Raw genomic sequence first — 22,014 nt, 5'->3', positions numbered from 1 at the left:
TCCAATTCATTCAGACAGCAGGGATGATCCACGTGCGTGTTTGAGGGAGTGAACGGGGAATGGAGATTGAGAAAGACTTGAAATCTGCTGACAAAAGTGAAGGTTAGAGGTTGTGTGATACGATCGAGAGCTTCAGAACGGGGAGGGTAAAAGGACGCTATTGTTTTGGGAAATGTGCTTGATCCCAGTCTTGTGTTTGTCAGGTAAATATGAAAAAAAGAGAACCAGGTGTTGTGTGGCTTAGCTTAGCACAAAGACTGGAAACAGGGGCAAGAGCTAGCCAAAAAACTAAGTCTGCCTATGAGCACGTAACCTTTCATGAAACCACCGTGCCTCCTTTTAAGTCCTGAATAAATAAATGGGAGATAACATGGCTCTTAACAAGGCTAGCTGTTTCCCTCTACTTTCAGTATTTATGCTAAGCTGGGCTAAGTAGCTGTACCCTGTCAGGAAACAAAACAGCATAGACCAGCACCAAAACACAGCATATGTTGTGTTTCGGTGCTGTTTTTTGTGCTGGTCTATGCTGGTTTTTCCAGCAGGGTACCCTTGTATTTAGTGGACGGTTATCAGAATGGTATCTGTTTTTTCATCTGATGCTCAGCATAAAAGTAAATTATTCCTTCACTGGGGTTTTTTCGAGGAGTTTAAATTAGCATAAAGACGTCAAACAGTTAGCTTGAACAGAAGACGTCTCTGCCTACCAACATTTACCATCAGTAAAACAACTGCGTCCTTTTTAAAAAAAAATTATTAACCTAACAAGATAAAGCATGTTTATTAGGAACCTTTAGACAAACCAGTGCTAGCTGTTTCCTCTTATACTTCCAGTATTTATGCTAAGCTAGGCTAACTAGCTGTAGCCTTGTAGCCTCAAGACCACTTTGAAAGCACTGTCAGCTGATAAAAGTGGGTATTTTTTCACATCAGGACATGTTAAGCTGAAACATGGTCGCTTCCTAACCCCTAATCAGGTGTGTTCCTGTGCTGAAACATAACCAGACCTCATAAAATGTAAAACTGAAATGTAAAGTTGAAAGTTACCCTGTTTTTCAGATACATACCAACATTTATCCTGGTGATGAGGTTGCATGAGATTGTTACTTGGTTAACTGATTTCTTGGATGGCAACTAACTCAACAGTCTCAGTCTAAAAGCCTCATCGTGGATTCAATGTGCTTAAAGTCCCCATGAAAAGAAGGGGGAAATCTGAGCGTATACTCCTCTATTACATCTCCATCTGCTGATGAAGATCATGTGATACGTCTTGAGAGCGCCAAACCAGCTGCTAAATGAACCTCGTGGAGAGATTTTGTCACCTTTAGTTTCCAAAGCCAAGAATGAACTTTAAAGGTTTCTTTGCGTTCATTGAAGTTTGTCAGTTTGAGTTTCTAAACGCCCTGGCTTTCCCTCTAACGCCAATCGGTGGTGAACGTACACGTAAAAACAAACATTTTAAATCACACTGCTTCTTCTCGCTCCACCCTCGTCTCTTACTCCCACCTCTTTCCTCCCTCTCTCTCTCTCTCTCTCTCTCTCTCTCTCTCTCTCTCTCTCTGGTGGAGGCAGAGGTCTGATGTGCTGCCTTTTCTTTTTTTTTTTCTCACGTCAGCAAACCTCAGCAGAGACGCAGGCAGCCAAGAGCTGTGGGGTCGGAGGTGCAGCATAAATTACAGCGCTGCTTTTCTATCTTTCACTCTCTGACACACACACACACACACACAAATACAAACACTGCACCCCTTTCACTCCTGACACACACATTTTCTCACACTTGCACACACAGCTGCTGCACAGCTGTCTGACCCACGAGGAGAAAGAAAGGCAGTAATTTGGTCGCCCAACATCTCTGATATGTATCTCTGACACACACCAACATGCTGCCTGGCTGTTTTAAATTGCACACACACACACACACACACACTGTGAGGGGAAAGGCTTTCATCCACTAATGAAACCACCACAGAACTTTATGCTCTCTCATTTACAGCTTTTTTTTTTTAAAAACACGGACATAAAACACCACAGAGGCCACTAAAAAAGAAAATGGACTCTTATTATATTTTTTTTAAAGCGTAGCATGAACACTTAGAGATATTTAATTATCCTCAGTGCTCTCTATGGAGACAGTGTTTTCCACATTTTTGAAAAAATATGCATAAGCTTGCCGAGACTCACAACAATAGAACGATTCCACTCTTATATCTGGTTAATATAAGGCCAGAGAGCAGCTGGTTAGCTTAGCTTAGCCTAGCACAAAGACTGGAAACAGGGGTAAACAGCTAACCTTTAAAAAAATCGGCCTAGCATTAAATTATTACGTTGATCTGTAGACAAATCCGGGTTTAAAAACATCAATTAGCCATTCATAGAGCGCTGCAGGAATTATATTTTTTTTTGTAGCCTGACCCAGAAATGATCATCGCTCTGGTTCCCTCGACAAGAAGCCTGAGACTTTAAATTGGATTTTGGATGTATTTAATGTCGTAAAACAAAATGTGAAAATCTCTTAAGCCGGTGTTAACCACAGACCTTACAGAGGGTTGTGGTCTGTGAGGTTTTTTGATTGACTTTGGATTAAATGCCGGAAATAAGGTCTGTAGTTACCACAGATTTAAGATATTTGCAATATTTTGTTCTACAACATAAAATACATTATTAACTGTCCACAATTTAATTATGAAGTGCTAACATGTCTTAAAAACAGCAGTTGCTAACAAGCTGCTAAATGAGGCTACAGAGGTTGGCGGGGACACTACTCTGTCTTCACAGGACAACTTTAGTTACAAACTATTCTAAATATAATTTTACAATTTGTGCATTGATGTTTATAGAAAACATGTATAGTAATTGTGTATAATAAAACCTTAGTAGTCTGTTTACAGCCTAGCGTTAGCTTCTTACTCCTAGCTATTTAATTTACGCTTCGAAAATCAAAAAAGTGGAGTTCATCTGTGAAGAAAACATGTCAGCATCAGAAACAGAAATGTTTTCGTCGATATTCCAAAATCCAATTCGTAATTCTCTCAGGCTTTTTGTCCAAGGAACCAGGGAGATGCTAACTTTCTGGGTTAACCTACACAAATACAGCATCTAACTGGAAGTGCAAAACAGCTAACTGGTTTCCAGGTTTTAGGACTCGTTCCTGACCAGTTGTGAAGCAAATAAATGGAGACTCCAGGAAGTTGCTGCTCCTGGCTGGGAACCGTTTCAGCACACAGCCCCAATGATAAAAGGTTTTTCAACTGTGGTTTTTGCACAGATTACCAGGCTGTTACGCGTTAATCAGTAAGTTCAAGAGGTCAGCTCCAGAGCCAGGCTAGCTCTTTCCATCTGTTTACAGTCTCTATGCAAAGCTAAGCTAACCAGCGTCTAGCTGTAGCTTCATATTGAGAGTACGGAGAATGGTAGCCTGCTAATCCTCTCATTGAACTCTCACCAGAATGCTAATGAGCATATTTCCCCTCCAAAAAAAGTCTAAATGTACCTCTGAGGGCGTATCGTAACGTCTTTTCCATGGTGGTTTGTGAGAACATAAGAGGCAGACATGAGGAACAATAGCAGCACATTCTGTCTGTGTGAGAGGAGAGGAAGACCGGACAATGACAATCTTTGTGAGAGAAGAAGAAGAGGAGGCTGTTCGCAAGTCTCCGAGGCCCCTCCGAATCCATCACGTACAAAGTTACGCAGAGTAAAACACACAACATTCTGTTCCTACAGCAGGAACACACTGTTAGATATATATCACCAGCTAATGTGACTGTGCTGACTGTGGTCTGGAGTTCAGTAACAACCCTGCTGGTGACAAAGACGACTTCCTCCAACTCAGCGCTGTAACAAGAGGTTCTGAAATAACGCTTTCAGCTGGGAAACAAAAGAGTACAAGACAAAGAGTGGAGAGTGAGTGATGACATGTGGTCTCAGTGCTGTAATGAAGTAGGTTTTTAATAATCTGGTTATAAAACACAGGTTTTACAAAGTATCTGATATTTAATAAGTCATAGTGAGACTGTTGTGTCTTTTTGTTATGAACAAATCCAATAAAAGATCAGAGCCAACCATCAATTTATTCAAGTTAATAAGTACTGACTGAAAATTAACAGTCTGATCATAGATTTTTCAAAATGTCGTGTTTTGTGAAATATTGTTGCATTTTGTGAAAATGTGTGTTTTCCAAAATGTTGTTGTGACTTCTGAAATATTGTTGTTTCCTGAAATATTGTTGTTTTCCATAATGTTGTAGATTTTTTTCTATAATGTTGTGTTTTCTAAAATGTTGTTGTGTTTTCTAAAATTTTGTGGTGTCTAAAATGTTGTGTTGTCTAAAAGTTTTTGTGTTTTCTAAAATGTTGTTGTGTTTTCTAAAATGCTGTGTTGTCTAAAATGTGTTGTGTTTTCTAAAATGTTGTGTTGTCTAAAATGTGTTGTGTTTTCTTAAATGTTTTTCCCCTCAGGGCTTCCGTACATGTGACTACAGATGCCTCTCGTTGAACTCGGGAAGCAGAAACCGATAAGCAGAGCTACATTTCAGGGAGTATTTCTGTGTTCTTCCTGCTCTAAACACACTTTGTGTGGTGTGTGGATGTGATGTTCTGGCAGCTTTGCCTGAATAAGCAATAAATGGATCGGAGCCGACTCCTAACTGGGCAGGAAGGTAATCAGACCACCACTCACGAGGGGCTCTCACGGTCCAACCGAACAAACCTGTGATAAAAAGCCAAAAGCAGCACAGATCTGAATCCAGTCTGAGCTGGACTGTGCCTCCATGGGAATTACTCACAGCATCAAATTAACCAAAGAACTGGACGTCTGATTCCTGGGGTGACTGCATAAAGATGGAGGCAGTGAAGTATTCAGGCACCAACACCACAACTTAGAAATCCTGTTACAGATCGTACTAATTACTGAAGTATTGCCATTGAGAGTTTTATGCATCGAAGCTTTCAAGGCCCTGAAATATGTTTTTTTGTCTGTGATAACACTACAATACTTAAAGGAACAGTTCACCCAATAAAGACAATTCAGTCATTAGAGGCCACTCTCAATCATGCCGATAGAAAGTGGGGGAAGTTTTTTAGTCCATAAAACATTTCTGGAGATTTACATCCATATTTGCTCTCTTGACGTGCGCTCAAGCTTTTGTATCTACTTCAGATGGCGTGTGTGCTAATATTTTTAGCTTAGTAGCTACGGTGAAGATTTCGGCTTAAAAGGCAATGTAGATGACGTCTTTTTTAACCAAATCTCAGGACTACGGGAGACTTAATGGGTGCTGTATGGAGCGATTTGATGCTTTTTTGGTTGTAATGTTTTTTTAAGATTTAAAACAAGACTCCATCTCCTTCAGTTGTTTCTGAGAATGCTGCAACGCCAATCGGCTGTGAAGTTCCAGAAATGTTGCATGAATGGATGCATGACTCATTCTGATTGTATGCATCCATTCATCAGGTTAAACATGAGGTCCTGAAAAGAATGTTCGTATAAGAGGAATTCAGCTAATTTGGTGGCATATCAGTGAATGTGAACGAAGTGCACAAAGTCACACTGACATCATCATTAGTAAAGCCATTCATAAGTATACGATCTGTACCTTTATTCTAAAGTGTTGTGGGGACTTTATTTTTTCAGTCCCATCAGAACACGCTACGACTTTAACGTGACACCCCTCGAACATGCAGGCCACAGGTATGCAGGTGGTCTCATGTGTACCTGCAGCCCTCTCTGCCCTGGAGGGGGGGGATTAGGTTTGTACATTCCAGATAGTCTGTTCAGCTTCCCCCCCTGTTCAGCCTCTTACCCAACCAACCAGGTGGATACAGCACCACCTGCCTGAAGCTGCTGCCTGCAAGAACAAACCACATCAGATTTGAGACTGAGTGAGCAGCAGCTGCTAGAAATATCCCATTTACCTACAATAAATGACTCAGAGGGGAGAGCACAACAGCACCGTCAATAATAATAACACTATTTATAGTCATAATCAGGGGTTTAGTTGAACCCACTCCCTTTTTTTTTGTAAAGCAGTCTCTTAGCTGCAAAATCAATCTTTGTTTTCAGGACAAAACTTTGCCTTTCAATCTAGGAAACTTGTGAGTGCCCATTCTCTGAACATTGTATTGAGCAGCGCTGGTTTAAACTCTTCAACATTTATATATATATTTATTATATTATTGTTCCCCTCTGATGTAAGCACTACTGTTAAATCAGCAACGTGTTCTGTGTTGCAGCAAGATCTCGTCTGACAACTATATATCTACATTTAGTTTCTTTCCAGCAGTCGAGCTGCATTAAAAATAGGACTTAAGTGTTAAACACAGGTGAATCGATGTTGGCTTTTTAATACTTCAAATCAATTATCCCAGGCTAATCTTCAATGATGAAGTCAAACGTTTAAACTGTAGCAGTCAGCGGTTTCCAAGCTTTTTGACCCTTTAATATGAAGTGCGGCGTCGTCGTTTCACAGGCTGAGCGTCTGAGAGGTTCTGACCACTTCAATCAAAGAGTCATTTAACTTCTCAGAAAGTCGTATTTGAATCATTTTAGGTGTCTGAAGAGGAAACAAACTGTATAATTGATCTTGAGGGTTTATTATTTACCTCATAAACAGTCTAAATTTAGCTGAGCAGGTCCACTTAAAAAGGTATTACAAGGAAAAAGGCAAAAACTAGATAAAATTCAGAACAATAAGGAACAACTGCGATGCAAATTTTTTTCAGATTTTATTCTCTACCCTTAAAATTATCGCACCCCAACTGATAAATCATGTTGGCATGGGCGTGCATGTGCCGACGTGAGGACTATTTTTATTTTAGAGATTAAAAATGCAGAAAAATATGCTGAGGATGATTCATAACTAATAAATTCCCAGACATTTAATCCAGTAAAGTTTATTATTAAACTGTAAAATATCCTGTTACACATCTCTTCATAGCCACAGTTGAATGATCAGTGCAAAAAGATGTGCGCTTAGTGGCCAATATATCAGTATCAGAAGGTTTTATTTCCTTATCGGCCCCTAAAACTGAGTATTTCTCTGGCTCTAGCAAAAATTAGAAATGGACCTTTAAGTTTGTGTACCTTTTCTGAGACCGTCTGTCATGAAGACAATATGTTCCTTGTTGAGTAGGTACGTTTGAATTGTGTTGAAATAATAAGTCAAGATGGCTCACACTTCAGAGCGCTCTTCAAAGGAGCTTTGTTTTCACACTCCATTCAATGCTTTTTATAATTCAATAGCGCTGCTGTCTCCCACAAGGGCTTCTCCACCGCCACATGCTCGGCTGGTGTCACGAACAGCTGACTCCACCTGCCACGGGTGTGTGACCAACACAGTCTGATAGGATTACCCTGTCCCTGCGTGATCCCAGCGAACCCAAAAGCCAGAAAGACACCGGATTCATGATTTTATCTTTTTTTTTAATTCACATACAGTACCTTCAGTTCTGGACAGATTACATTCAAGAATATCAAAAGGAAATGCCTTTAAGGGGTGAACTCCCTCACTAACCCAGAGAGCACAGAGAAATGCATTGGGACGTACAGTACGTATACCTCTATTAAAAATCTGCCAGCATACATCAGATATGCAAACATTATAGACTACAGAGTACAGCAGCAGCGTGACTTATACTCTATAACATGCGCATAACGTAACATATGAACACAGGGCCCAGCTATTTACATTTGATCCAAAAAAATGTAGTTCCTCTTCACCGTTTAATTCCATCTGTTTTTATACATATTAACATGTACAGTTTTATTCTTCAGTGGGGAGAGTCGGATCCTCCAACATCCTTGGAATCACACACACACACACACACGCCACACCAGCTGTTGTTTGAAAGCACTCTACACTCTACTTCACCATAAATAAAACAATTACAAAAATATACCTCACTTCAAACAGAACCATAGCAGGAAAAGCGCTTACAGCAACAGTGGAATGATGAAATAAAAAAAAAAACAAACACATATGAACCGGTAAGAATATGAGACGGAGAAAAAGAGTTTAAAGAACGAGCTGGAATTCCAATAAAAGACAGCAGTTTAATGGGAATGTTTGAGGCCGTGACGGGCCCAGGACGGTAGCTGCTGGGATTGGCTGGGGCGGTGATGGTGACGTGGGTAGTCCGGCTGGAGGGGGTTGATATCCTGGCACGGGTTCCCTTTGAAGTCGAACCTCCCTCCTCTTCTCAGAGGGCCGACGTAGAAAAATGTGTTGAGATTAGTTAAACTCAGCGATACAGAAACGCAGGGGGGGGTTAAAAACTCCAAGTCCATGATGGATTAGTAGTGTGTTTACATTCACAGGTATATCCCATCGTATTAAGGCTCAGGAGGGTGCAATGTGTGTCAGTGTATGTGTGCTGCTGCTCATCCTCCTGAGTGGTAGAAGACTAGAAGCCAAGCTATTTCTTCTTGGAGTTGACGCTCTTGCAGACCCAATTCATGCCCTCCTGGAAGAGTATTTACGAGACAGAAATGGTGAGAAGAAGAGAAGAATGAAAGGAAAAAAAGAAGAAAAACGCTCGGCTGGTACGCTCACCTGAATCCCCTCGCCAGTGAGGGCGGAGCAGGACTGGATCTGCCACATGCGATCCCGGATGGTGTGCAGGTTGAGACCCTCGGCGATCTCGGAGGCCGGGGCGGCCGTCAGCAGGTCCTGCTTGTTCGCAAAGATCAGCACAGGGACGCCGCTCAGCTTCTCTTCATCCAACAACTCAGCGAGCTCCTGCAACACACACAAAAATCTGTTCATTAAACATCAACACACACACACACTGCTTCATGGTCATAAAACGGTCTCTTGTGATTATTAAAGGTCCAGTTTCGAGTATTTAGTGGCATCTAGTGGAGAGGCTGCAGATTGCAACAAGCAAAATACCCCTCATCTCACGCTCTCCTATGGAAGCTGCTATGAAACAGGTCTTTTAAGTGACCTACTTTGTCAAATCAGCTGCTGCAGTTGCTTGTGAAGTTCACAGACGTGCCATACAGTGAAAGTGATTATTTTTCAGGATGTTTTAAGGTCAGTCTAACATACCAAGTCATTATTAGAAGATGCCTTTCATTTTTTTGCGACATATTCAGTTACAAATGATTAATCGAGAAAATAAGCGACACACTGACACAAAACGTTTTGTACATACCTGACCCGTTTCCTCAAATCTCTTCCTGTCAGCGCTGTCGATGACATAAATCTGAAACAAAATGGAGGTTCTCGTGGTTAGCATGTGCAGCAGTGATTTCATCCATCGATTACTGGAATCAAAACTGCTTCTTTTCTGTGCTCCGCTCACCAGCACATCTGTGTTTTCGAAGTAGTTTCTCCAGTACGGCCTGATCTTCCTCTGGCCTCCAATGTCCCAAACGTTCAGTTTAAAACCCTGAGACTGGACGCTCTTGATGTTGAATCCCTTTAGTGAACACGAAACATCAAATGGGTTAGATAAATGCAAGCAGAAAACAAATCAAAATCTGCCAAGGAGCCAGGCAGCTCATCCTCGTTGTGTCGTGTCTGCAACAGGTGGTGTGAGTGTGAAACTCTCCTCAGTACCTGTGTGGGGGTGATATGGCTGATGTCCTCAGATGCCAGCTGCTTTAGCAAGGTGGTCTTCCCTCCGTTGTCCAGACCCAGCAGCAGTATCCTCACCTCCTGGTCTGGTGTGCTCTTTAGCTTGCGCAGGATAGACAGCAATCCCTGCAACAAAACAGTCAGAGAGATCAGCCGTGTGATGATAAACGTTACTTTTTCAAGGGGACAGGGGGAGCACTGCTGCAGCTGGCCACCATTGTGGAAATGCATCTCCTTACTTCCATTCACTCCTCACTTACAGGCCGTGGAAGTGCGTTTTTAAGATGATGAGTGAGCGCTCTCCTAACGGTACGGATATAATGAGACAAAAATAGGTCCTGCTGAGAGTAGTTTGTCACATCATCTTTGTTTTTCTGTAGTTGAATCCACGCAGGGCTACTTAACGGCACGCAAATAGGGGCTAAAACGCAGCTAACGTGCTAAGCTAATCTCCCCAGATAACTGAAACGAAGCAACAAGGCAGATTTTGCAGTTGGAGGTTTTTCTCGGCAAGTTAGACAGCGGCAGCCATTAAAGCACATCTGTATCCACGAGGGTGCTACTTAATGTGAATATTTCCACGTTTTTAGTTTGAAGTTCACGTTTAATAGCTAATTATTACGATAAATTCAACTCACCATCTTGTTGCCTTCGCTCCTGGAGACGCCGCCGAGGGTTACTAAGGGGAGTGACGTCAGACGCACAGCTACGCACCAAACTCCGAGCACAAACCTAATGCTGCGTTCAGGACCAAGATTCAGAACTCGAACATTTACATATTCCTACTAGAAAAACTGAAATGGCAAGCTTTCTAAAATCGGAGATCCTTATTTAAATTCGGAAAGCAGTTGTACAGGGCTATATTTGTGAATAAAAATTAATAGATACAAATTTTTTGGAATTAAAGTGCCATAACATAAAGATGTCTGTTCTCTTATGTGTCGTTTGCTTTTTTTATTTCGTTTATTTATGAGACGCGGCTGCATTGCAGAGGGTTTAATTGTGTGTATACTTGCTAAAGATACTATGCAAGATGTTGTTCCGGTTAGACACCATTTTTGTAGACATATGCATTGTGTACCGAAATCGCATCTAGGAAATCCTGACCTCCGATATAAACTAGAATGCAGCAAAAATAAGTATGGGGGCGAGTTTAGCTTAGCTAGTTAGCTGCCTGCTAGCCTGGTACACGTTTCAAATGTAGTCAAATAGGTGCACCACATGTTTTATCTTGTGGATGGTTCTTGCCCAGAGACTTTACAATAAGTTCCCACACACCAATTCTCCTCGAGAGGCAGAACAAATCCGTCACATAGAGGTAATTAGCTTGCTAATTAGCATAACAGTTAGCTTAAGTTAAGGTGAAGTTAGACGTAACGTTAACGTTAAACTTAAGCGTTAGTTAAATCCAGCCAGCATCTCAAACTTGTGTTTTCATTGTGTCCGTTTTATTCATTCAAAAATAATGAAGGGTCACGTTTGGTTTTCGCCGGTTTTTACGTAGGGAGCTGCCCCAGTTTGTGATTGGAGGACGTCATGCCACGTGTCTCTACTATGCCACAAGAGCATATTTGATTACCTGACAGGTCGCTCTGTAGGGCGGCTGAGGGGTCTCTGAAAGGTATGTATCATGTTTTTAACACTTTGAAATGCAGCTCGTGTGTCGGTGCTTCTGCTCGGCGCTCGTTTCCTCTTTCCGTGCTCGTTGCAGAAGTCAAACACAGCTGGCTAACTCGGGTGCTGAGTTGCATCACTCCGAGCTCCGACTGACATGTTCGCACTGTTTTCTCAGCAGTTTGCTCGGTGGACTGAACACAAGACCCCACTCTGCCCTCACGTCCACTTTGTGTGTCTGTTAGAGGAACTGTATATGTAATTGCACTCATTTTCTGCACGCATGAGCTTAAAACAGGTGAGATCCTCGTGTTAACTGCTCAGGTCATAGTCATCCAGATGTACTCAGATGTTGTCTGTGCTGCTCTGAGCTGCAGATCCAGTTTGTCAAGCCTCTGGCGGAGATTCTCAAAAGTCCTCCAGTTATCATCCATTTTCAGGCCTTTGTTCATGTCTTCTTAAACCTGTGCCTGAACTCTGCCTTACCTCACCTGTATGGCTGCAACTAACAGTTATTGTCACGATTATTAACAGATGTATCGTGTCAGGTTAATACAAACTGTTAACTAACTCCAAACTAGTTGACTTGTTTCTCAATTAATCACTTTTAATCCATAAAAGGTTACAGTACATTGAAAAAAAAAAAACATTCAGTTTCCTGAGCTCCGTGTTAAAGGAAAAAAATGGAACTCCTCACGTGTCAGATGCTCAAACCAAAGAATGTTAGCCATTTTTGCTTGAAGCAGTTAGTCAAAATACCTGCCAGTTATCAACCAGTCGACTAAGACGCAGATATTCAGTTAAATGTCATAGGAGATGAAGAAATGCAACACATTCCACATGCAGGAGCTGTAACCAGTGATTCTTTTTTGGTGTTTTTGCTTCCAACAAGTTATTTGATTGATTTTTTTTTTGGTTTAAGCAAGAACGCCAAACATCTGCGTCCTCTCAAAACGTGAGGATTTGCTTCTTTCGTCTGTTTTTAATCATTCTAAACAGAATCTCTTTTGATTTTAGGGGGTTGTTTGGACATGAGGAGCAAGTTTGCAGCTGCAATCTTGGGCTTTTCACTATTTTCAGACATTATATATATATATACTAAACAATTGATCAAAAATTTTTCAAAATCTGTCCTAAAATTACACACAGTGTATCTTAAAAGTCCTGGTTTTCCTACAGGGGTCAACATTTTCATCCTATGAAGCCAGTTCCAGTGTTTGTGATATGTCAGGGTGTGTAGGGCCACAGTGACGTCTCGCTCATGTTTAGCTTTCCCGACAAGGTTCTGCAGGCCTTCACTCTACTTTAAACAAACCAGAAACAATCCAGTTCCAGCCAGATTGAGCACTGACACACTCCTCTCCTCGTGTGCCCTTACGAAACTGATGAAAGATTACACCATGTAGGGCAGGTTTACCTACAGTAAATAATTAGCAATGTAATGATGAAGATGCACGGAGGGATGCTTGGATCGTTTGGGCTGAAGTCAGCAGGTTCTGCCGATTGGTTGATATCAAGCAAAATGCTGAAAGTGCGAAAACCCCAAATGACAACCTGTGGTACCATTTAGCAGGATGTGGTCAATGATTTCTAGAGAAAGTTTGGCCCTCGAGAATTTTTAGAGAGGAGCGAGAGTTTGTGTTTGTTCAGGGCTGTGTGGGGTTTGAGCCCAAGGGCACCCGCTAAAGGCAGACGGCGAGAGCAGCAGCGAGGGAGGAGGCCGAAAAACTGCAACTCCAGCTGGAAAAGTGTCGTCACGATACAGTACTCTAGAGAAATATCTATATGCAACTCCATTTTGGATACCACAGGGAAACATTCAATCCATAAAATTAAAAGAGTAATACAACGAGGCTTGTGTGTCGTGTCTTTAGCCCGACTGCCTCCAAGTTAATTTGCCTCTGGACGAGTTGGGGCGATGTTTGCACTACAGCGGTGAATGTGAGTGAAAAAATGCAGCTCATGTTGGTGTAATTACATTGTAAAAACATGAGTAAACATGAGTAAATGTGGTGATATCTTTGAAAACACTGGTGAGGAGCATTGAGAACAACAGTATCTCAAGGAGCGCCTTCACAAGACTGAGTGAACCGTTACACACCTGACTTTACAGGGTTCAGTACCGACATGATTGCATGTAACGGATTTCACTGTTGTTATTATTTTCTTGATGGTTTTATCTAGAAAATGTGTAAAGAAAAACGTGAATTTAGCCTCAGAGCTAAACTTCTTCCTAATCAGAATGTTTGGACCAATGAAAACCCAAAGAATCTTCACTTACAATCTTTGAAGACAAAAAATCACTTAATATTTGATATTTAAGAGGCAAGAACCAGAGATTTGTTTGGCATCATAGCTTAAAAATCGCTTAAACTTGTGCCTTCAGGTTTTGTGGTGCCAGAAATTTGAATAAGTTCTGTTGACTCACTGATAAATAATTTTACTGTTCCAGCTCTAGTTGCCTTTTTCACTTACCTACAGGTACTCTAACCACCACAGCTTTATAAGAAGAAGGACAAGTTATGGCTTAATGGGATCCTTCATGTCAAAAACTTGTGTTTGGTTTCAAAAATGTCCCATTAATAGTTTCCTAACCCACAAGATGACAGATACAGAAGTCTTGTTTCGTTCGATCAGCGGTCTAAAACACAAAGATATTCAGGTTACAATAATGTAATACAGAAAGGCAACAAGTCCTCACGTTTCAAAAGCTGGAATTAACTAAAATAGTTGAATTAGTTACATTTTCTGTCGGATGAACTGAGACGACCCTGTGGGAATGGGAGTTCAAAGGTAGATCAGCCTGACCCACTGAACCGAAGAAAAAAGTCTGTAAATGTTAATCAGTTCAGACCAGGCCGGGCTGGTTTGACAACAAACATGATAAAGGTTGTGTTGAACTGACAAGAAACACGCATTTAACAAGCTTTAACTATCAGTAAATGTTTTTGCTCAAGCCGGATCAGTCGGTTCTCATTACTTTATTTTAAACCGAACATTTTCAGCTGATTTCATCATTATTCCTTTCTTTTCTTTCCTTTCTTCAGGTTTCGGCTGCAGCTGCTGAGTGAACATCTGCGCGCTTGGAACTTTTTAATGCATTAAGTTGGGACTGCTTTTTTTTTTACAAACCACCATGGCTTCCAGCTCATTCGACATCGATGCACCGCGATGGGATCAGACGACGTTCATGGGCCGACTGAAACACTTCTTCAACATCACAGACTGTCGAACGGCACTTTTACCTGACTCGCGTCTGGATGAGGCCAAAGCTTTAGTAGAAAGCTGCAGGTGAGAAGACGCACACTGGAGCTGATTGTAAACTGAAAGAAATGCTTTATTGGTGTGTTCAATATGTGTGTTCTGGTGTTCTGCAGGGCGGGATCCCTCCCTCCCGGCACCACGGAGGAGCAGCTCCACTACGCTAAGAAGCTGTACGACTCGGCCTTCCACCCAGACACAGGAGACCGCATGAACCTGATCGGCCGCATGTCCTTCCAGGTCCCCGGAGGCATGGCCATCACCGGCTGCATGCTGCAGTTCTACAGGTACCGAAGAGCAAACAGAGCGAGCGACGTTTGAGCCACACAGGAGGCTTTTTTTAGAGGTTTCATAACTGTCTGTTTGTAGGACAGTTCCTGCTGTGGTGTTCTGGCAGTGGGTGAATCAATCCTTCAACGCTCTGGTCAACTACACAAACCGTAACGCTGCCTCCCCCATCACGCCCAAGTAAGAATCCAGAATACATTAAAGCTTTCAGTGGAAGTCTGTAATCCTGTCGTATTGTGACCTCCACATCAGCTTTTAAACCCGCTGCCTTTTTCTCACATTACTGCAAAAGTCTCGTCTTTCTGAGCGATGCAAAGCTTTAACAGATTGAGGCGTCTTTTACTGGCTCTCTCAGGCAGATTGGAGTCGCCTACGTTACGGCAACCAGCACAGCGCTGGCAACAGCAGTCGGACTCAACCTCTACACAAAGGTACAAACACACACGGACTGTTATCTGTTCACCACTGACTGAGAGCTTTTTGTGTCGGTAATGAGTGCCGAGTTTGTCTCCAAAGTCGTCTGGATAATCCCGAAAGATTAATCAGTCAGGCGTGTTTCAAGCGTCTCATGTCAGCTGCACCGAGTAGAGCAACCTTAAAAACATTATCTGGACCAAATGAATTGTGGGTTTTGAACATAACGGCGACGCTTTGAACTGCATCGTGCAGTTTTTCTTATCAGGAGATCGGGTTACAGACGACTTGTTCAATTTCGACACCATACAATAGATATAACGTACGATTACAATCTCGTATTTTGGAACGTAACCACTCTTCACTCTCAGGATGTGACTGTTGCTACGGCCTGAAATCATTCGTGTAAATATTTACTCGTTAACTGGAGATGATCGAAAATTAAAGTAGGACTAAAAGCTGCTCAGCGATGGAAAATACTCAAACACTGTGATAAGGCAAATATTGTACTTTTTACTCAAGTGCATTTATTTAACATGTTTAGTAACTTTGCCGATCTATAGTCGTTTTACAAGATATGTAATAAAATGATGAATTATGATGTGTTAATATAAGTATAAAGTCGAATTGATCCTGGTGAAATTCAAAAGCAACCCAGCTTTATATAAAGTAGTTTAAAGGGGCACTACGTAGTTTTGGAGAAGGAATTCAAATGCTTAATTTGGATATTTACAATATTAATTAGGTGATAATATAAACTATTGATCTGTTCCATAACGAGATGTTCACAGAGGCAAATAAGGTCCCCAGAACACTGTTTGAAGCTAGAAAGGTGGCAGGGTCCGCCACATATAAGATAAGATTACCTTATCCTTCAAGATCAGCATGTTTAATCATGAAAAACAGAGACAGTTTGTTTATTTTGGCGTAAACAAATCAGTAACTGAAGATCTGTCTTGTCTGATTAAAAATTCTTCCCCAAAACTACGTACTGCACCTTTTTAAATCATCTGCAAAATGGGGACTTTGTTACTTCAACTACATTTTGTCACAGAGTATTTTTACTGTGTTACTGCTGCTGCTGTGCCACAAGCAGCATCCATCACAACCAAAATAGAGTAAATCTTATTAGATAGATCAGATATATAGATGTTTGACTCATCTGTTCACAAACTGGCATCTGTAAAAAAATTCAAATACCTGGATTACTTAAACACTGTCATTGTTTGTGATTGTCTAGTAGAAGTGTGTTAAAAGTCATGATCATTAGTAGACTTTTCCTCAGGAAGTCAAAATTTCTGATAACTTTAACAATCTTGTGTGAACAAGCCGCCACCATCGATACCAGAGTCCTGGAACTGATTAGACATCGTGTGTTTTCACAGATGTGACACGCTGTTAATATGGTCTGTTTGGGAGTAATAGCAGTCTCTTATCAAGGGTTTTAAACTTAAGTGGTCGGCTGTCTGTTTATTCAAACTGGAGCCACTGGTTACATCTTTAAACCCTTTTTGTGTTTCTTTTTCCTCCTGCAGAAAGCTCCTCCCCTCGTCGCTCGCTGGGTTCCGTTCGCAGCCGTGGCATCAGCCAACTGTGTTAACATTCCTATGATGAGGCAACAGTGAGTCCCGCTGTGTGACTGTTTTCATTCCCTAATAACATGTATGTGTGGGCGAGTGTGTCGCTCTATTGTGCGGAATTTAACGGTCATGTTTGCTGAAATCCAAGCGATGCACTCTGAAAAAAATCCTACGCAGAAAAAGGGATGAGAAGTCAGGTTTATTTCTAGAGCACAAAGCTGACCAGGAGCAATAAAACGCAAAGTATAAAGTAAAGAAAACACTTGTAAATGTTCCAATAACAAGGGAAGAAATGGTAAGGAAGTGATTCATGCTTGTTTGTCAAGGCTGTAATCTCAGAGAACCGGTGATGTGTGAAGGCCAGATATAAATACAACAACTCAAGAAAGAGTAAAATAAAGAAAAGTTAGCCATGTTAGCGGCACGGCTCTGGGGATTGCAGCTATTTGAGATTTCTAGATTAGATCTCCTTTACTGTTTAGTTTTAAGCACATTTTAGTCATTTTAATACTTTGTAGTTCTCACCGCGGCACTAGTAGCAGGCGGAAAGACTTCAGCTGTCTTCTCAGGTTGTTTGCTTTCTCCACACTTAATCTGTAGCCACGGGGCGTCTCTCTGCCTCCCGTTACTGCACTGTCTTTTCCTTTTTGCCAACTTAAAAAATAAAGTGTATCTACAAATCTAGTCTTTCTTCGGTTTGTGGGAGCATCACCTGGGGGACTCGTGACGACTCGTGGGCACGCTTCAATCAATGACCGGGATGTGTTGATTTTATTCTGACGGATAGACGCATGTGTTAATTATCAAAGATGTATTTTTAGCTCATTATCGCCTCGTGTTAGGGATGAAATAAGGGTGTTGACGGACATTTTTCATCATAGTTTTCATTGACGGAATTAACACGTATGTCAAATACATGTTATATCTCAACAACAACAGGAAGCAGATGATAGGAGGAGGGAGACAATCGTCTGTACACCACAAGCTGGTATATTTTCATCACACAGCTCAACAGAGAGGGTTGTAGCTTAGCGATATGACACGATAATTGTAGCAGATATCGCTAACTAATACCAGAAATGTAGTTTATTGTTGTTTCTACTCTTAAATCAGACGTTAAGAGTTGATGAACGCAGCACTCTGTCGGCCTCGTGAAGGATTTTTCTTTTTACCTTTAGTGAAGTTGTTTTTTGTTTGTTTTTTGGAGCAATTACACTTCACCCTGGAGACGTCAAGGTTCTCACGGAGTAACAGATTGTTGACGCCTAAGTGGATGGCGTGAAAACCACAATGATTTACATCGAGTTTCACTTCACGTTCACTTTGTCTTTCATGTTTTCTCAGGGAAATCCTGAATGGCATCGCTGTGACAGACGAAAACGGCAACAAGCTGGGTCAATCTACGGTCAGCGCTCTAGAAAAGAGAAATAGCACAACAGCTTGACTTTACTGTCTATAAATGATCTGAACTCGCGTTGTATCCCTCCTGTAGAAAGCAGCCGCAAAAGGCATCACTCAGGTGGTCGTCTCTCGGATCACCATGGCTGCTCCAGGAATGAGTATGTAAATTTATACCGAGTCAGTTCTTCACGTTATCCTCTTCTTCCTCTTGATGTCTCCTTTTTTTTTCCTCTCTTCCGTCAGTCATCCTCCCTATCATCATGCAGAGGCTGGAAAAATACAAGTTCATGCAGGTCAGACTTTTCCCTTCATTTACCGTCCCCAAACATGAAAGTGAGCATCTGTTCTTCAAGCTTTGTCTTGTGTTTTCACAGAGAATCACGTTTCTCCACGGACCCATTCAAGTGATGCTGGTGGGAGGGTTGTAAGTAGAGAGCGTCACAGAGACTTTAATGTTCAGCCGAGTGTTTCATCGTGGGAAAAGAACTTAACTTTTGCTCATTCTGTTCTCTCGTTTTTACAGTTTGATCTTCATGGTGCCCGCAGCCTGCTCCCTGTTCCCACAGAGATGGTAACACACCTGTTTCAGTTGCAGACTTAAAAGAGTTAGATTTGGACTCGGTTAACACTTTTGGGCTCATGATGGACAGTTTTAATGATCAAAGTTGATGCAGCAGAACCAGAAAGAAATGTTAATTTCACACACTGTCCTTCTTTGTGGAAACCTGGGGCCCGATTACAGAACTACAGAACTGCTTATCCCATCTTAAGATTCAGAGATGGGAAAAATCATAACTTTCTATCACAGACGCGATTCCTTATCTCATGGCTGTGGTCACTGTTAGCTCAAATCAGTGTTAGCTTCTCCATCAGGCTAACATTGATATTAGCTTCTTCAACATGCTAACATTGATATTAGCTTCTCCAACATGCTAACATTGATATTAGCTTCTTCAACAGTCTAACATTGATATTAGCTTTTCCAACATGCTAACATTGATATTAACTTCTCCAACATGCTAACATTGATATTAGCTTCTTCAACATGCTAACATTGATATTAGCTTGTCCAACTTGCTAATATTGATATTAGCTTCCCCAACTGGCAAAGATCAATATTAGCATCTCCAACCCGCTAAAACCAGAATTAAAGTCTTCAGCAAACTAACGTCACTGTTAGCTTCTCCAGCAGGCTAATATCAGTGTTAGCTTCTCCAACAGGCTAACATCAATGTTAGCTTCTTCAATGGTCATAAATCAGTGTTAGCTTCTCCAACAGCTATGGTATTATTATATTTAATTGCTCATATAGTTCCTCATCTTTAGTGTCCTTGCCACACAGACTTAACAACAGTGGTGCTGCCATTTTATACCATCCTAACTTGGAAATTATTCCATTGTTCTGTAAAGTCCTATCATAACATCCAAGTTAAGAATGTGGTTAGGAAACATATTTCTGTTATACCAAAAACCATCAATAACATCCTCAAATGAGTTAAGATACGATTTCAGACCTGAAAGTTCTAACATGAGACCCCAAGTTGCCTACATTACCCACAATTCAACACTACCACCGACAAAACTAGACCTTTAAAGGTTGTCGTAAATGTTCTTGTCCACCATTATAGATTTAGTTCCTTTTTCATGGACACAGTCTCTCCGGCTCATTAGTGTTTCCCACCATCTGTTTAGTCTGAGGCATTCTGCATAAGCAAACAAACCAGCGTTGGCTTGTTTAATCAAACAAAGTACACTCTGACCATGTTCTTCTTGTCTTTCTCTTCTCCTCCTCTCCCTCTCTCACAGCTCCATGGCTGTGTCCAAGCTGGAGCCCGAGCTGCGAGACTCCATCAGGTCTCAGTATGGAGACACTATACAACGTGTTTACTTCAACAAAGGCCTCTAAGAGGGCCGATTATCTGTTCGACTGACGAGCCTGAATACATTTTTGGTTATGTAATGTGTCTTCATGTTCTAATCATTAGTCATAACAACGTTCTCTTATGCCTTCGTCATCTTCAGATCAGTGCTTATCGGTGGGGGGTTGATCAATCGTGTCACTTTTTAAATGTAGTTCTGTTTCTTTGGGTCCTGTTTCCTTGCGTTGAACAGATTAAAGGGGCACTGTGTACTCCTGTTGAGAAACCAAATGATCTCATCTCAGGAACAGATTAAAACTCTTGTTAGTTTGTCCTTCATGTAGCTGTTTTCTTTGGCTGTCGTTCGTCTCAATGTTGGAAAACGCTCTTACTGTGTCTTGCCAAACTTCCCTTACGATCTGTGCCTTTCTCCAAAGTGGCAGGAGCAACAACACTGCTGGATTTCCCTTTTCTTTTTTTCTTTCTTTTAAACCAATTTTGGATTTACTGTGAAACCATAAAGTAGTTCTCTGCATGGGTTAACATAGAGTGTGGTGTGGATGCTGTGAGTTAAAGATGGAGGATGCTGCCCTCTTCTGCCAGAACAGAGGTAGATGTATTAACGACTTGTTGGAATGATTTATCTGAGGTTTACCAGTTGGATCATGTCACTGTGTAAACTCAGACTTGTGCCACAAATCCTCAGTATAAGCTGGAATAAAAGGATACAAATATTTGAAGTTCAGTGTCCTGCAGTGTTTGTTTGTATGTCTGTTTGTGATCAAATGTATTATTTGGATGAAGAGATTGTCCCAGCAGATAGACAGTGGTGGGAAATGTACTCAGATCCTTAATTTTCCCATGTATTCCTTTATTTTAAATGCCAATGCAACAATTCTGAAAATACCCTGTCAATGTCAAGTAAAAGTGTGTACACTTGCTAATAAAGACAACTTAATTAAAAGATACAGAGGTATTATCAGCAATATGTTCTTCAAATATCAAAAGTTAAAGCTCAAGCTCATCTGAGAAGTGCTCTGTTCGACTGACACTCTGTATTCTCTACTGTTTAATTGGTCTTGTTGAGCTAATATTAAATACTTATATCAGTGGTTCCCAACATAGGGGTCGGCTTCTCCAATGGGTCACCAGATTAATTTAAGGGCCCGTGAGGTGATTGATAGGAGAGGAAAGAAAGAAAAAATAAAAAGCTCTGTTGCATAAATGTGGATCTTCTTTCAGACTCTTCTCTAATCTGTGCTTTTATTTTGAAATATTGGATAATTTTATGTCCTGAACAGTTAATCACATTAAACTGCTGGAGAGTTTAAAGCTGCAATGTGTAAAGATTTAATTGAACATTTTCATCAGATTGTAAATCAATGAATAATTTGATGTTATGACGTCTATACTGTATATTGTATTGAGAGATATCTACTGAAGTTAGCATGCTAACTTTATAGCCATATCCTGTACTAGCAGCGTAAACACCAACACTTCCCTGGTGCTCTGAGCTCCAAGTCAGGGTCACTACATGCACAGCTAACAGAGCTAACGAGCTAATAGCAGGCTCTTGCTAGCAGCAGTTAGCGGTTGCTCTGCTAATATAGGAGGAACTAAATCTCGGAACACAGCTCTTTTCTAAGAGGTCAAAAAGTTTTTTAATTTAATATCATAGTCTGTAAAGTAACCACTGACTCCAGCGTTTAGTGAATGCGGTACAGTTCAAAGGCAGGTCGTGAAATAAAAGCATTCAATATAAAATATTCAACTGAAGTAGAAGTACCCTTTAAAATCGTACTTATAAACTAGTAAACTTTATATCCACCTCTGCAGACAGAAAGAAGAAAAACAGCCAACACGACATGTTCAGTAACAGCTTCATGTGAGTCACATGGATGTCAGACCAGAAGCAGAAGCAGTAATTTTCCAACAAAAACAATTGTCTTCCTGTTTCTACACACACACTGTTTATGAAGGACTGTTGCATTGCTTCAGTTGCACAATTAAGTGGTTTCACTGT

The 22,014-nt window shown here is 41.1% G+C and overlaps 2 protein-coding genes across 2 annotated transcripts; one reads left to right on the top strand and one right to left on the bottom strand.

Moving 5' to 3' along the window:
• Positions 1-7,395: 7,395 nt before the first annotated feature.
• On the bottom strand, positions 7,396-10,353 carry arl3b (ADP ribosylation factor like GTPase 3b). The gene is made up of 6 exons (XM_030400487.1): positions 10,213-10,353; positions 9,557-9,700; positions 9,300-9,416; positions 9,150-9,200; positions 8,546-8,731; positions 7,396-8,456 (listed from the first exon to the last, which is right to left on the bottom strand). The coding sequence occupies exons 1-6, from the start codon at positions 10,213-10,215 to the stop codon at positions 8,409-8,411; spliced, it is 549 nt and encodes a 182-aa protein (XP_030256347.1). The 5' UTR covers positions 10,216-10,353; the 3' UTR covers positions 7,396-8,408.
• Positions 10,354-10,700: 347 nt separating this feature from the next.
• sfxn2 (sideroflexin 2) lies at positions 10,701-20,731 on the top strand. Its single transcript, XM_030400477.1, has 13 exons — positions 10,701-10,892; positions 11,079-11,195; positions 14,236-14,479; positions 14,566-14,736; positions 14,819-14,917; positions 15,093-15,168; positions 16,687-16,772; positions 18,076-18,136; positions 18,224-18,290; positions 18,376-18,425; positions 18,507-18,556; positions 18,656-18,703; positions 19,939-20,731. Exons 3-13 carry the CDS (start codon positions 14,325-14,327, stop codon positions 20,036-20,038), a joined length of 963 nt encoding a protein of 320 aa, XP_030256337.1. The 5' UTR covers positions 10,701-10,892; positions 11,079-11,195; positions 14,236-14,324; the 3' UTR covers positions 20,039-20,731.
• Positions 20,732-22,014: the final 1,283 nt, after the last annotated feature.

This window comes from Sparus aurata, chromosome 20, assembly GCF_900880675.1.
Source record: "Sparus aurata chromosome 20, fSpaAur1.1, whole genome shotgun sequence".
NCBI lineage: Eukaryota > Metazoa > Chordata > Actinopteri > Spariformes > Sparidae > Sparus > Sparus aurata.
Note: the sequence above shows the minus strand (reverse complement) of the source record. Positions and strands in the feature narration are given on the sequence as shown.

What these genes read in the sequence shown, in the direction of transcription:
- sfxn2 (XM_030400477.1), top strand. Translation starts at nt 14,325, where the DNA reads ATGGCTTCCAGCTCATTCGACATCGATGCACCGCGATGGGATCAGACG. An exon ending in GCCTCCCCCATCACGCCCAA is followed by an intron (nt 14,918 to 15,092) that starts GTAAGAATCCAG and finishes TGGCTCTCTCAG; the next exon opens with GCAGATTGGAGTCGCCTACG. An exon ending in AAAAATACAAGTTCATGCAG is followed by an intron (nt 18,426 to 18,506) that starts GTCAGACTTTTC and finishes GTGTTTTCACAG; the next exon opens with AGAATCACGTTTCTCCACGG.
- arl3b (XM_030400487.1), bottom strand. An exon ending in GCCATATCACCCCCACACAG is followed by an intron (nt 9,417 to 9,556) that starts GTACTGAGGAGA and finishes TGTTCACTAAAG; the next exon opens with GGATTCAACATCAAGAGCGT. An exon ending in TCACTGGCGAGGGGATTCAG is followed by an intron (nt 8,457 to 8,545) that starts GTGAGCGTACCA and finishes ATACTCTTCCAG; the next exon opens with GAGGGCATGAATTGGGTCTG.